General features: G+C 37.4%; 1 protein-coding gene across 1 annotated transcript; it reads right to left on the reverse strand.

Annotated features, from left to right (window-relative positions):
* Positions 1 to 1,403: 1,403 nt before the first annotated feature.
* On the reverse strand, positions 1,404 to 2,171 carry LOC127078838 (extensin-like). The gene is made up of 2 exons (XM_051019259.1): positions 2,066 to 2,171; positions 1,404 to 1,903 (listed from the first exon to the last, which is right to left on the reverse strand). Exons 1-2 carry the CDS (start codon positions 2,169 to 2,171, stop codon positions 1,404 to 1,406), a joined length of 606 nt encoding a protein of 201 aa, XP_050875216.1.
* Between the last annotated feature and the right edge of the window lie 13,153 nt (positions 2,172 to 15,324).

Consider the following 15,324-nt stretch of genomic DNA (forward strand, 5'->3'; position numbering starts at 1 on the left):
AAGAAGAGAAGGTCATTCAACCACACCAGGAGGACATCGAAGTTATCAACCTTGGGACAGAGGAAGACAAGAGGGAATTAAGGGTAGGCACCGCGCTTCAAGATGCAGTGAAGACCAGACTAATAGAGCTCCACCACGAATACGACAATGGGTTTTCTTGGTCATACCAAGATATGCCCGGGTTAGACACTGACATCGTGACCCACAAGCTTCCCCTTAAAGAAGAATACTCTGCCGTCAAACAAAAGCTAAGAAGAACTCGGCCGGATATGGATCTCAAGATTAGAGAAGAGGTGAAAAAGCAGTTTGACATCGGTTTCCTAGAAGTCGATAAGTACCCATAATGGGTTGCCAACATTGTACCGGCCCCAAAGAAAGATGGGAAAGTCTGCATGTTCGTCGACTACCGAGACCTAAACAGAGCTAGTCCCAAAGACGATTTCCCATTACCTCACATTGATGTATTAGTGGATAACACAACTCAGTTATCCGTATTTTCCTTCATGGATGGCTTCTCTGGGTATAACCAAATTAAAATGGATCCCGAGGACATGGAGAAAACCACGTTCATCACCCCTTGGGGCACCTTTTGTTACAAAGTGATGCCATTTGGTTTAAAGAACGCTGAGGAAACATATCAACGTGCTATGATGACTCTCTTTCATGACATGATTCATAAAGTGATTAAGGTGTATGTTGACGACATGATTGCCAAATCCCAGACAGAAGAAGAGCACATCACCAACCTGGAGAAACTGTTTGCTCGGTTAAGGAAGTTTAGGTTGAGACTTAACCCTAACAAATGCACATTTAGGGTTCGATCTAGGAAGCTTTTAGGCTTTATTGTAAGCCAAAAGGGAATTGAAGTGGATCTTGACAAGGTCTGAGCCATCCAGAATATGCCTGCACCAAGGATTGAGAGGGAAGTTTGTGGGTTCTTGGGAAGACTGAATTACATCGCCAGGTTTATCTCTCACCTTACTGCCACATGCAAACAAATATTCAAGCTTCTAAGGAAGAATCAAGGCATGGAGTGGAATGATGATTGCCAAATAGACTTCGACAAAATCAAAGAATACTTACAAGAGCCACGGATTTTGATGCCCCCTGCGGAAGGAAGACCTCTCATCATGTACTTAACAGTTCTTCTTGGAGCGCTTTCTCTCCAGCTTCCTTCCTTGCCCGCTCCTCAGCTTCTCTGGCTAGGCGCTCTTGAAGTTTAATACCAGCGTCTCTGATGAAGTTGTTGCGGACTTGTTCAGAGAGGCCTTTCAACTTGAAGGGTCAAAGGTCATCCAACTTATCACTCTGTTCCAGTGGATCCTTACAATAGAGGGATCATCACTGATACCAGAGTTGATGGTCAGAGACTTAACCTTCTTAACTGAAGACACTGCAAAAACCTATATTGCTTCTTCAAGGGTAGGAAAGGTAGTTTCTGGTTCAATGGCAGAGGCTGGGGAGGGTGAGGAGGGTGAGTTTATGGCACTTAGATTAACTGTGGGAGTTGTTGGGTCAGCGGAAGTGATGGGTGGTGGTATGATAGAGTGGGTCTGTGAGGATAGTTCAGGTTGTGGGGTTGGTTCAGATGGTGGTTGGGTTAGTTGTGGTTCAGAGTCAGTTGGTTGTGGTTCATAGTGGGTTGATTGGTGTGCAGGTGGTGTTTGAGGTGGTTCAGATGTGGTTGGATTTGGACGTTCCGGAGGTGGGGAAGTGACTTCTGGTTCAGGTTCAGGATGTGATGGTTGTTGAGATGCCAGAGCACGGGCTTGGAGCTGAGCCGGAGTGGGGGATTGGGGGTCAGATGGTTCGGTATCATAGGAGAGTTCGTAGTAAGGTGGGGATTGAGGATATGGTGATGATGATGGTGAGGTGCTTTCATTCAGCATTTCTGCTTCTGAAACTGGTAATGTTATGGTGGCAAGGTTGAATTTCAGAGAAGGTGGGTTAGAAGATCTGGTGGTTGAGGGAGGAGTTTCAGTAGAGGTGTATATGGGAGTCGTTTAGGGAAGAGAATAAGCAATTGGTTTAATTTTGACAGAGCGAGGGAGAGATACAGACTTACCTGGAGAGCCAACCAGAGGAACTGGGGGTCTTAATCTAGAGGATTCTCCCAGCTTAGCTTTCTTCGCCTTCTTGGATTTCTCAGAGGGCTCCCGCATCCTCTTCATGAAGTTAGGTGGATGCTCAGAAAGCCAATCCACTATGAAGTCAGAGATATCCACCCCTTGATTTGCAAGGTCTTGTAGATAGTAGGCTACTACCTCTTGAGGGTCAATCTTGGAGAACAAGTAGAGTCTGTTGGGAATCTCCCTCTGATCTCTGAGTGCTTCCCAGGAGGTATCAAGTGTTGGTTTGGCTCTGACTTGATCAATGATTCCCATGCTCTTCAGATTCTGAGCATTTAGAGGTCTTCCAGTGTCAATGGTGACATCTTCCATGAGTCTGAGTTGAATGAGGTGATCCACAAGGCCACTCTAGATCAATACATCAGATGACAGCCTCCCTAGAGGGATGTAGTTCCTTGTCTTCATGTTGTTTCTGGTGTCTTTAACTGAATCTTTGAGGTATTTGAAGAGGAGTGCAGGTAGACACAGTTTTAGACCCTTGCGAATGCAGTACAAGATACACTTCTGATCTGTGTTGATGTAGTCAGAAGAGTTTGAAGCAGGACGATGATGGATGGTGCCTAAGATGATCTTCAGTTATACCCAGAGGTTCTGATGTAGCTCCTTGTTCTTGGAATGCTTGCCTTCAACACTCTGTTGGAAGATGGTAGGGTTGATTTCCTGGGACAAGTATTTTGCCCTAGGGTTTATGTTGTAGATACGTCTTCCTCATGTCTTCTCCATGTTCAGAAGGGAGGCAATTGATTTTTCAGTGATGACTATCTTGACTCCCAGAACGTAGGAGACAATGTAGTGATCATCTGAGTCTGCGAAACGCTAGAACTCCTTCACCAGGTTCGTGTATATAGGGCCATAGAGGCGTTGAAAGTAGGTTTCCCACCCTTTCATTTTCAGTTCTTCAGTGAGGTCGACGCCATAGCTTTCTCATAAAAAATCCAAATGATGCAAAATTTAAGTCCAAATTGATTGTCTTGAAAATATATACAATTTTGATGTTGAAGGTTTTGTCATTTGAGGCTTTCATCATTGAAACAGAAGGGCTTGAAGTTGGTCCATTTTGGCTAAATTTCCATATACATGTTTTGTACCTTGAACTTCATGGCCTGTTTTCAATAACTTCCCAACACCAAATGGATTTTTGTTCAACATAATATTTGTCCCTCATGTCAAGACCTTTCCAACCATTACCCACATGACCATGTTTCAATTCGGCAAATGGTATTTTCGAAGAGGTGAAGGTTTGTGTTCATTTATGCATAACATATAAAAACTCCATGCACAAGTTTACACATTCCAATCTGCACGTCCAATTTCATTTGGCTAATGTTTAGCACTCAATTGCCATTGCATTTGGGCCTCCTATGTGCCTGTACAGGCCTATGCATGGAGGACCCAAGCTCATGCACACACGGATTTTTCATTGCTTGCATCATGCTTGGCTATAAATAGAAGCTCCATTCCTAGTCAAAAACCAACCTCAAGGCGCCTGAATTGCTGCAGAAGTGAAATCCCAACCTCCATTAAAAGGAATTTTGAGTTTTCTTTTCCAATTTCCAAGTTCAATTTTCAACTTCATTGGTTGATCATTGAACTTCAATTCCTAAACCTTGCTTCCTTGCTACCTCAAGAACACACTGCATCAAAGAGTTGGAGTAGATCCAACCTTGTAAAGTTGCACTTCAAAGGTTGTTGTTCAAACTGTTTTCATTCAAAACTCATTGGATATTGATCATTTCTTGCATTGCTTGGTACCGCTGAAGTCCTCATGTGAGAGGCAATTGATCTGTGCATTTAATTTCATGAATTGAGCAAACTCAGATTGAACACCACAAATTTCCATCTCAGATTTCTCTCTCCATAGAGATCTTGAGTGGAAACCAAGGTCATAGGGGTGATGTACATCACCCCAGCTTTCTAAATATATATAGATCGTGCATTTTGGTGAAGATTTGTGAACTTGCAATTTTTGGTCGGAATTGTGAAGCTCACCGGAGAAGACGGTGGTTTCCACCACCGTCCCCACGTGGCTGAGTTCCTAGCCCTTGGATCTGGACCCTGGGATCTAATCTTGGTCGTGTTTTGTATTGACTTCATTTAATGCTTCGTGTGTTGCTCTTGACTCAAGTACACATTGAGCGCGCGCTTATCAGCCTTGTGATGATCCACATCATTTAATGAATTAGGATCAGACGCTCCTTGTTTTTTCCATTTTCTGATTTTTCATTCTATTTTCTTTTATTCCAATTATTTTCTAAAGTTCATAACTTCTTCATTTTTAATCCTAAAAATATGGGACCAATTGCAATATTTCCCTTTAAATTCTAGTTTCTGAAAATGATTTTTAATATTTTTATGACTCCATTTAATATTTTTTGTGAATTTTCTCTTTTCTGGTTATTTTTAATTCATTTAAAATAGTTTCCAATATTCAAAAATGCCAAAAATATTTTCTTAACATCTTTGAATGATGATGAATCTATGAAAATCATTCTCATCAATTTCTTAATTAATTTGAGATTTATTTGAGATTTTAGTTCAATTATGTTATTTTTTTTCATTTTTAATTGTTTAAAATTAGTTTGTGTTTTCAAAAAATGATGAAATTTTTTGTCAAACCTTGTTTGACCATGTTGAACTTATGATGATCCAATTGGACTTTTCCAAGTTGATTTGAATTGGATTTAAAGTTTGACCTTTATTTGTTTATTTTAATTCAAGTATTATTTTAATTCCAAAAAATACCAAAAAATATTTTTATTATTTCTTGACTTCTAAGCTTCATCTCACTTATGTTTACCATTGATTAATGTTGATTCCATTCATATTTGGTCAATGTGTTTTGCTTATGTCATTTAAATTTCAACTATGTACATTCCATTCCTTCTTCTTCTTCTTCTTTTTTCTTTTTGACCAATGAGTTAAAGATTGGTGGTTAGCCTTGACATATGAGAGGCTTAACCTTCCTTGATTCAAATCAAATTCATCTTGATCAAAGATCAAGTGAATTGCTTTGCATTAAGGATAGGTTGCTTCTTCGTCAAGCAAAAAACCTAAATCAATACAAGGTCATTCTTTCTTTTCTTTTGGCATGGCAAGTTGTAGGAGCTTGGCTTACTAGTCATGGTCTCTAACTTGTGTTTGTTGCCTATAGTTTTACTGACCGGCCTCAGATAGGTGTGACTACTACATTAGTCCATTTACGATTGCTTAACATATCGTTAAATTGTCTTATGGCACACTAACACTAACCACTAATTACTAACTTTTAATTCAAGGCTTTAATTCTTGCAATTTACTTTAATGCAATTTAATTTCTTGCACATTAATTCATTTGCCTTTACCCTTTGCTCACTTGAGCTCATGTTTATGTTAATGTAATTTGCCTTTTGCTCACTTGAGCACATTATTGTGTATATATTATTGCCTTGTGTTTTGTTTTGTTTTGTTTGTGTGAACCCAATTCAAATGGAAAAAGGACTTAGATTTAGGACCTTACCTATGCTAATGGAGTTTGAAGAGCAACTAGGCCTCATGCCTTTAGAATCCTAAAATTGTCAAAGAGCAACTAGGCCTCATGCCTTTAGAATGCTTAATCTTGAAGATGAATTGAAAGGACCCCTAATTCTAAACTCACTCTTGTCCATTCTTTTATTTGCATTGTGGAACTTTTTGATTTGTGTGTTCTTGTGTGCTAGGGATCCTAAACTTGAGCCAATTAGAAGAACCATTGTCATGGACATCCAAGATAAGAGATACAAAAGCCAATTGGAAGATTCCTAGGAGCTTGATTGATTATTTGCTTGATTGTTTCAGTTATTTGCTTATTGCTCGCTAAGTCCAAAGGAATGGGGCAACTTGGATCTTCTTTATGATCGCAAGAAGGGAACTCCAATGTGGTTTTATTTCTCTTCCCTCATCTTTGCATGTTTAGGATCTAGCCTTTCTCTTCTTCCCTCCACTCTAACCCAAGCCAAACTTTTGTGCAAACATTAACATTGCTTTCGAAATTAGAAACCTAGGCGCTATGCCTTTGATTTTTCAAACTCTTTTCATAACACTTATTTTGAATTGAATCTTAAGTCAACTTTGACCTTATTTTTGTGAATACTTTTCATTTGTAATTACAACTCACTCAATTGTTTTTGTGGTTCCAATGACCATTTGTGTTAAAGCTTTTCATAAACATTAGCTATTAGGTTTGAGTTATCCTAGAGGTTGATATAATACTCACCTATATCCTTAGTGATGGACTATAAGTCTTCCATGCTTATTATAGGGTTAACCCCTCACTAGCATGTTGAAGCTCTCCTCACATGGTGGATTTGTGGTTTTAGGTTGAGTTTTCTCCCTTTGATAACAAAAGACCTTAAGTCTTTTGACCAATCAATTCACCAACTTCTTTTGAGATTTTTACCCCGAACTACGAGGTTTTGATCCTACCTTTTTAAGATGGTACGTAGGCAATGGGTTCATCCATTCAAACATAAAATTGTAAATAACTTGTATATTCTTCTCTCATCTCCCCAATCATGTTTGCACAAATATTTTCACAAATACCAACCTACCTTACAACATTTGTAAAAAGGGCTCCCTTAGAGTACTAAGGATGTTTTGGGTGCTTAAAACCTTCCCATCGCATAACCAACCCCCTTACCCAGATCTCTGACATTTTTATTAGTTTTTGATTTGATAAACTTCTCGGTTTTTGTTCGCTTTCTAACCTTTCCTTTGGATAAATAGAAGTGCGGTGGCGACTCGAATTGTATGATTTACTTTTGATTTAGTCAATAAATCTAAAGGTAACGAATACCCCGCTACAAAATGATGTTTTATTTCTATGTGCTTAGCTCTGGAATGCAAAATATGATTCTTACTCAAACAGATGGCGGCAGTATTGTCACAGAAGATAAGAACGTTACTTTCAAAGATCTGAAGGTCTTCTAGTTGATTCTTCATCTAGAGAATCTGAGTAGTGCATAGTGATGCTAATACATATTCTGCTTCTACTGTGGACAACGCTATGGTTGATTGCCTTTTGCTAGCCCAGGATATCAGATTCTTTCCTAAGAACTGACAGTTCCCAGATGTACTTTTACGTTCCATTCTGTCCCCTGCGTAATCTACATCAAAATAACCAGAAAGTCTATACTTTGATGTTTTCTCATACATCAGGCCCAGGTTAGGGGTTCCTTTCAGATACCTGAGTATTCTTTTAACAACTGCTAAATGAGATTCTCTAGGATCTGATTAGGATCTGACACAGAGACATACACTAAACATAATATCAGGACGTGAAGCAGTAAAATAGAGAAGAGAGCCTATCATACCACAATAGAGCTTCTGACAAACCTTCTGGCTAACTTCTTCTTTTTCCAGAATGCAAGTTGGATACATAGATGTCTTAGCAGGTTTGCATTCCGCCATTTCGAATTTCTTCATAATGTCTTTTATGTATTTACTTTGATAAACGTAGGTAGCTTCTAAAGCTTGATTGATTTGAATTCCTAGAAAAAACTTTAGTTCTTGCATTAAGCTCATTTCAAATTCTTCCTGCATTAGCTCAGAGAATTCTTGACATACAGAAGGATTAGCTGAACCAAAAATAATGTTACCAATATATATCTGACATATCATGACGTCATTACTAATGTTTTTACAGAAGAGTGTAGAGTCAACTTTTCCTCTAATAAAGTCATATTCCAGAATAAAATTGCTTAGTCTTTCATACCAAGCTCTAGGAGCTTGTTTTAAACCATATAATGATTTCTTAAGTTTAAAAACATGTTCTGGATAATTGGAGTTTTCAAAACCTGGAGGTTGATTGACATACACTTATTCTGATATATAACCATTAAGAAATGCACTCTTGACATCCATTTAATATAGTTTGATCGAGTGATTTACAGCAAATGAAACAAGTAAACGGATAGATTCTAACCTGGCGACTGGGGCAAAGGTTTCGTTGTATTCAATTCCCTCTTGTTGACTATACCTTTGTGCCACCAGTTGAGCTTTATTTCTGACAACTTCTCCTTTTTCGTTCAATTTGTTTCTGAACACCAATCTGGTTGTAATAATGTGAGTTCCTTTAGGCTTTGGAACAAGATCCCAGACGACATTCTAGGAGAATTGATCTAGATCTTCTTTCATAGCCAGAACCTAGTCATTGTCTTGAAGTGCCTCATCACAGGAAGTAGGTTCGATTAGAGATACTAATCCTAGAGGAGTTTCTTTAGATACTTTGAATGTTGACCTAGTTCTGACAAGTTCATCCTTGTTTCCCAGAATTAAATCTTTAGAGATATTGGGATGACTCCTTGATTTCTTCTGGATGATTGTGGTTTCAGATTCATCTGGCTTTTGTCTTTAAGATACTTCTGGTAATTTAGTCTTCTCGTCAGAACCTGCAAGAGTAATCTCCAAATCTGCAAGTTTCTTAACTAGCTTTGACTTTTTAGGGTCAAGCTTATCATCAAATCTGAGATGGATTAATTCTTCCACAATTTTGGTTTCTGTGTTGTATACTCTGTAGCCTTTAGAGCGTTCTGAGTATCCTAACATAGTACCTTTTTGTGCTTTAGAATCAAACTTGTTCAGATGTTCTTTAGTATTGAGAATAAAACAAGAGCATCCAAAAGGATGAAAATAAGAAATGTTGTGTTTTCTTCCCTTAGACAGTTCATAGGGAGTCTTCTCCAGAATAGGTCTTATAGAGATTCTATTCTGAATATAACACGCTGTATTTACTGCTTCAACCCAAAAGTGCTTAACTACATTTGTTTCATTGATCATGGTTCTGGCCATCTCTTGGAGTGTCCTATTCTTCCTCTATACAACTCCATTTTATTGTGGAGTTCTAGGGCAGGAGAAATCATGGGATATTCTATTAGAGTCAAATAGTTCCTCAAAAAATTTATTCTCGAATTCGCCACCATGATCACTTCTGACTCTGATGATTTTAGAGTTAAATTCATTTTGCACTTTGGAAAAGAAGCTAGTGAATACATAATGAGACTCACTCTTGTACTTTAGGAATTTTACCCATGTCCAGCGACTAACATCATTAACAACAACTAGTCCATACTTCTTTCCATTGACTGACGTTGTCTTAACAGGTCCAAACAAGTCAATGTGAAGAAGTTCCAGAGGCTTAGAGGTGGAAACAATATTTTTCTTTTTAAAAGATGTTTTAGAAAATTTCCCTTTCTGACATGCCTCGCATAGAGCATCTGAATAAAACTTCAGCTTGGGTAGACCTCTGACGAACTCGAGTTTATTTAGCTGAGAGAGTTTTCTCATGCTAATGTGGCCCAAGCGTCTATGCCATACCCATTTCTCTTCATGAACAAACATCAAACATTTTACATTTTGTTCTTTTAAGTCTGAAAGATTTGTTTTGTAAATATTGTTTTTCCTCTTGCCAGTGAATAAGATTGTTCCATTGTTCTGATTTATTGCTTTACATGTTTTTTGGTTGAAGATTACATCATAGCCGTTATCACTTAATTGACTTATTGATAACAAGTTATGCACTAATCCTTCCACATAGAGGACACCAGATATAGAGGGAAGGGTTCCATTACCAATAGTTTTGGAGCCTCTGATCCTTCCTTTCTGATTTCCTGCGAAACCTACAAAGCCAGCAACTTTAAGTTCCAGGCTTTGGAACATATGCTTTCTTCCCGTCATGTGTCGCGAGCATCCAGAGTCCAGGTACCATGATTGGTGTCTTAACTCTGCTGCATAAGATATCTGCAACATAAACAATCTTATCCTTTGGTACCCAGAATCTTTTGAGTCCTTTATGATTAGTTTTCCTAGAGTTTCTTAGAACTTTGGGTTTTCTAGCATTATCAAAACGTTGTGCTTGTGTATGTGTGTAGTGATAAGAAAGAGGAGATTTAGGTTTGTCATCTGTGGAAGATTTATCTTCACTGGGGATATACCCTATTCCTCTTTTATTATTCTGACTTACTCCATAAATCATGGATTCCATTCTGCTCCTTTCTATCCCATTTTTCAGAAACTTTTGAAAAGATTTTTCATATTCATATATCATTGTGTTAGAAGTTTATGGGGCTTGAGATAGCGCTTCATCAAGTTTTAAACATTGTTTGTTTGTGGAGTCTCTTTCTTTTATCAAATTTTGATTTTCATCTTTTAGTTTTGAAGCAGTTATCTCAAGCTTATCAGATTCTTTGATTGTTCTTTCAAGAACTCCTTTTAAAGCCTTAAATTTTTGTTTAAGTTTCTGATATGAGGTTAGAGTTTCAGAAAGGCATGATTCAAGGTCAGAGCGAGAAAGTTCAGAAAATACCTCTTCAGAGTCAGATTCTCCATCTGATGTATTTCTAGAGGTGATAGCCATGAGTGCAACATTTGCCTGTTCTTCAGAGTCTGATTCGGATGAATCAGATCCACTGTCGTCCCAGGTGGCCATCAGTCCCTTTTTAATTCTGAATGAACTTTTCTTGAAATTCTCTCTTTTAGAGCTTTCTTTCTTCAACTTGGGACATTCATTTCTGTAATGACCTGTTTCCTTACATTCATAGTATGTTATATCTTTATTTGACTTACCTCTGGAAGTTGATTCTGAGCGTTCTCCCTTGGGTCTTGGTCTTCTGAAGTTATTATTTCTTTTTCTCCAGAGTTGTTTTACTCTTTTGGTTAAAAGGGATAATTCTTCTTCGTCATCAGAGTCTTCCTTCTCAGATTCGTCATTGTCTTCCTCTTCAGCCTAGAAGGCTTTGTTTCTATCTGGTTTGCGTCTTTCGAATCTGGACTTTAGTGCTACAAACTTGATCTTCTTTTGAGGTTCATCTTCCTCTAGTTCTATCTCGTGGCTTCTGAGCAAACTAACGAGTTCCTCAAGGCTGATATTGTTCAGATCTTTTGACAACTTTAAAGCTGTGACCATGGGTCTCCATTTCTTTGGCAAGCTTCTAACAATCTTTTTGACATGATCCGCAGTTGTGTAGCCTTTATCCAACACTTTGAGTTCTGCAATTAAATTTTGAAATCTAGAAAATATTACCTCTATAGCTTCATCGTCCTCCATTTTAAAGGCTTCATATTTTTGAATTAGAGCCAGAGCCTTTGTTTCTTTGACTTGAGAATTTCCTTCGTGAGTCATCCTCAGGGAGTCAAGTATTTCTTTAGTTGTTTCTTTGTTGGTGATCTTTTCATATTCATTGTAGGAATAGCATTGAGTAGTATCGTTCTGGCTTTGTGATGGTTTTTGAATTCACGCTTCTGATCATCTGACATTCTGCTTATGGGAATAGCAACGCTAGTGTCTGTCACAGGAGGTGTGTAGCCAATTGTGATAATAACCCGTATATCAACGTCGTACCCCAAAAAGAAGCTTTCAATTCTGTCTTTCCAATAATCAAATTTTTCTCCATCAAAGATTGGAGGTTTAGCATTGTAACTATCTCTTTCATTGGTGTTGGCCATAGTTTTTCTCATGCTGGACCTCTCTACATTGTTAAGTGTTTGATTAGAAAATCAATAACAGAGTCGTAGCTCTGATACCAGTTGAAGGTTGAGAAAAACAAGAAAGGGGGTTTGAATTGTTTTGGAAATAAAAACTTTTTCAGAAATCAGACACACACAGAATAAAAAGGAAATGACACAGAATTTTATACTGGTTCGCTTGAAATTCAAAGCTACTCCAGTCCACCCGGCCAAGGTGATTTCGCCTTCAAAAAGGACTTAATCCACTAATCTTGAAAGATTATACAACCAATCGTCTAAGAGAATAATCCCTTAGCCCTCTCAAGTATTCAGACTACACAGAGTCACTTGAGGAAGTATTTTAAGCAAAAGTATAAATTGTAATGTAATGTGCTTCTAACAAACAAGCAAGAATTACATAATTGTAAGAACAATAGCTTTTCACGTAAGAGCAGCAGCTCGTGAAAGATAATAATGAAGTTGACAGTTTTCGTTTTCTTGTGTGTCTCAAGTGTATCTTCTTATCAGGTATTCCTTCCTTTATATAGTCATTGAGAAGGATCGTTGGAGTGATGACAAGATCTTGGTCATTGAAGAGTGATTAATGTCATTACTATCATTGTTTCGTTCTAAAACAATTTTGAGAGCCTAATTATTTCCTTCTTGAAATAGTTTCTTTCCAAATACAGATTTCTTTTCGGTTACGCATTCTGAGCTGGTGAGTTTATGTCAGAGTCTTGATTGATCAAAGTTTGCCTTCAGAGGATAATTATGTCTAACCACATCAGAGCTTTTCAATGCTCTAGACTTCTTTAGATTCAAAGTCTGGATTCAATATTCTTTTATTGGAGTTTCTGACTTCTTAATGTTGCGATGGTATCTGCGTTGATCAGAATCAGAACCTTCTGGACACATTCTTTCTGAGTAACATCTGATAATCAAATATTTTGTATCTGATGTATGGTCAGAGTCCTGCACACTAATAAAAAATCTTGTTAGAGTACCATTTTTGTTTCATCCTTTATTATCATCAAAATCTTAGAGATATATTGTAGAACCAACTTTTTTCTTACTAACATTGCATGTTCCATACAGAGCGTCTCACTCTTAACTATGATAACCATTCATTTATTACCTCCGCATAAGCATTGTACGAATGAATGTCTCCTTCTAATGTTATCTAAGTTATAAGTCTAACTTATTGCCTAAAATGATCACTAGGTTAACTCACTAGATTCAATATGTAATTCTCACATTTAACATTGATTCAATTCAAGTATAACATCATAAATGATTAATGGTTGATGAAATGCACTTAGAAACATTTAAGAAATGAATTTTGAAGTTTTTGGTATAAGCCAATTGATTGGTTGGGGAAGCTGTAGCACCTCAAATTTGCACCCCCTAGTCATGCATTCATTTCATTTTTTAGGTCATAAATCATTTCATATTGCATTGCATCTTGGCAGTCAGATTTGGCATCAAGAGGATCCTCAGTGCAAAAGAGCAATTTTTTCCTTGAGATGAAGGCCACATGGTTATTCTAGAGAGATTATATAAGCCAAGGTTCATTTTGAAGTAATTTTTCCAAGTGGTAGAGGCCCAAAGTCATCAGTGCATTTTCAGGTCATCTGAGGACCATAAAAGTCGACTGCAAGTCAACTGAGGGCTATGAGGTGGAGAAATGGTTTGAGACACTTCATTCATGTCCAAAAGAGGCTTATTCATCATGTCAAGCATCTACCTTGAAGATTTTGAAGTCAAATCAAAAGTTTCCAAAAATGGAAAGTAACCTGTAATTTCAAGTTTCCAAAAATGGCAAGTTTTTGGACCACATTCAACTTGACTTTCCAACACCAAAGAAGCTTCAAATGAATTTTTGGTCAACATGAAAGTTGAAGATCTTTCTCTCCTCTTTTCAAAAAGTCCAAGATCATGGGCATCTGATGAATGGTTGAGGAGTTATGAACAAATGATTGCAAAGTGTACATGGAGGTTCAACATGCCATAACTTTTGATCCAAAACTCCAATTTGAGCCACCCTTTTTGAAAAATGCTTCTCATGACCAATATTTTCCAAATATATCATTGCTTTACATGAAAAAGTCTCACATGACCATTGGTGCATACATGTGCTTTTTGGAGGGAAAATGAAGAATTTAAATTTGGTTGATCACATGAACTTAATTCCAATTCCATGATGCTTATGAGACAATTTGAAATGTTTTTGAACCTTGCATGGGCACTGTTCACGTGCATTTTTACCATGCAAGGGTGAATTTGCCAAATTGGTCATACACCTCTTTTCTCATTAAGTTTCCATTAGCCAAGCTTAATTTGGATTAGCAAAGTGATTAGCACATGGTATATAAGCTTAATTGTAACAGAATTGCTGAGATAACACATTCTAGATCTAGAAATTGGATTTTCCCTCCAAATTTTCTCTCAATCCAAATTTGAAAATTCTTCACATAACACACTAATTTTCTTGCATATTCGTATTCATTGATCATCATTTAGTAGGAATCAAGGCCTGGATTGGTGGATTTGGTCAAGAATCATGCATGCTCAAAGCTTGAAGATGAAGATGGTGTTCTGAAATTTAACAAGATCCAAGCCTTTGCAAGTGTTAATTTGTGCATAAAAGCTTCACCAAAGGTTGATGGAGGAGATCTGGAGTTGGAGGAGCCTCGAATACACTGTTTCATCATACTGCATCTTGAACAAGGTGAAAATCGATCGTCTCCTTTCTTCATTATATTGCCATGGTTAGATAGATCTTGATTCACTGAGAATTCTGATATGAATAGAATTAAAAATGGATAAGTATTGAGTGAGTTACATGGATTTAAAGTTGTGATGTTCAAAATGTTTTTAATCGATTCGCTTAATCCATGGACTTTTAGGCTTAGTGAATCATAGATCCGTGATCTATGTAGTGAGACCTTTCTAACATTGTATGCCATGCTAAAATCTGGAAAAAAAGTGATTAGTGCTCGCCGGAACACCACCCGAGAAGATGACCGGAAGTTACTGTTCTGGTCATCTGGTTCGTGCGTTAGGGCTTGTACAGTGAGCGCTTGCAAGCTTCGCGTCCTCGGTTCGAACCACACGCATAGCATTTTTAAAAATATTCCAATTGAATTTTCAAGCGCGCTTGTGACATGAAGGTCCTCGGTTCGACTCCACGCTATGCATTGTTTCATTTTGTTTTCATTTTCTAGCGCCTTGTGTAACACCCCGAATAAAATAAGAGAATTATTTAATTAAGTTAATAATATATTTATTAATTTAATTAAATAAATTGAATTATTGGATTATTATTATTATTATTATTATTATTTGGAATAATAATTATTGGAAAATATATAAGTTGGAATAAGGAAAAAGGGTTTTCAGTATTGGTAAAGAGTTTTCACGTGAAACAGAGAAGCGGCTGAAAGGTGAAAAGTGGAGAAAGGGCAAAGAGGAAGAGCTAGAGAGCAAAGGTTGAAGAACGGAAAAGCTCGAAGCTTAGAGATTTCCGGATTATCTCAGGTAAGGGGGGGTTTATCGTCGTTTAATGGGTATTATGGGATAGCATGTAATGGGTAGTGATAAACCGTTGAATTGACCCTAATTGGGATTTAGAATGCTGAGAAAATTGTGATGAATAAGTTGTATAAAAACTGAAATTGAATCGATAATTGTATGTGTCGTGATTTTCCGATAATGTAGCTTTTTACGGAAGTTGAATCGG

This window comes from Lathyrus oleraceus, chromosome 5 (genome assembly GCF_024323335.1).
Source record: "Lathyrus oleraceus cultivar Zhongwan6 chromosome 5, CAAS_Psat_ZW6_1.0, whole genome shotgun sequence".
In the NCBI taxonomy this organism is placed as follows: Eukaryota; Viridiplantae; Streptophyta; class Magnoliopsida; order Fabales; family Fabaceae; genus Lathyrus; species Lathyrus oleraceus.

Excerpts from the sequence above, each read along its gene's own strand:
- LOC127078838 (XM_051019259.1), bottom strand. The coding sequence starts at position 2,171 with ATGAAGAGGATGCGGGAGCCCTCTGAGAAATCCAAGAAGGCGAAGAAA. Across the intron at positions 1,904-2,065 it reads TCCTCTGGTTGGCTCTCCAG|TTTCAGAAGCAGAAATGCTG; the intron begins GTAAGTCTGTAT and ends TAACATTACCAG.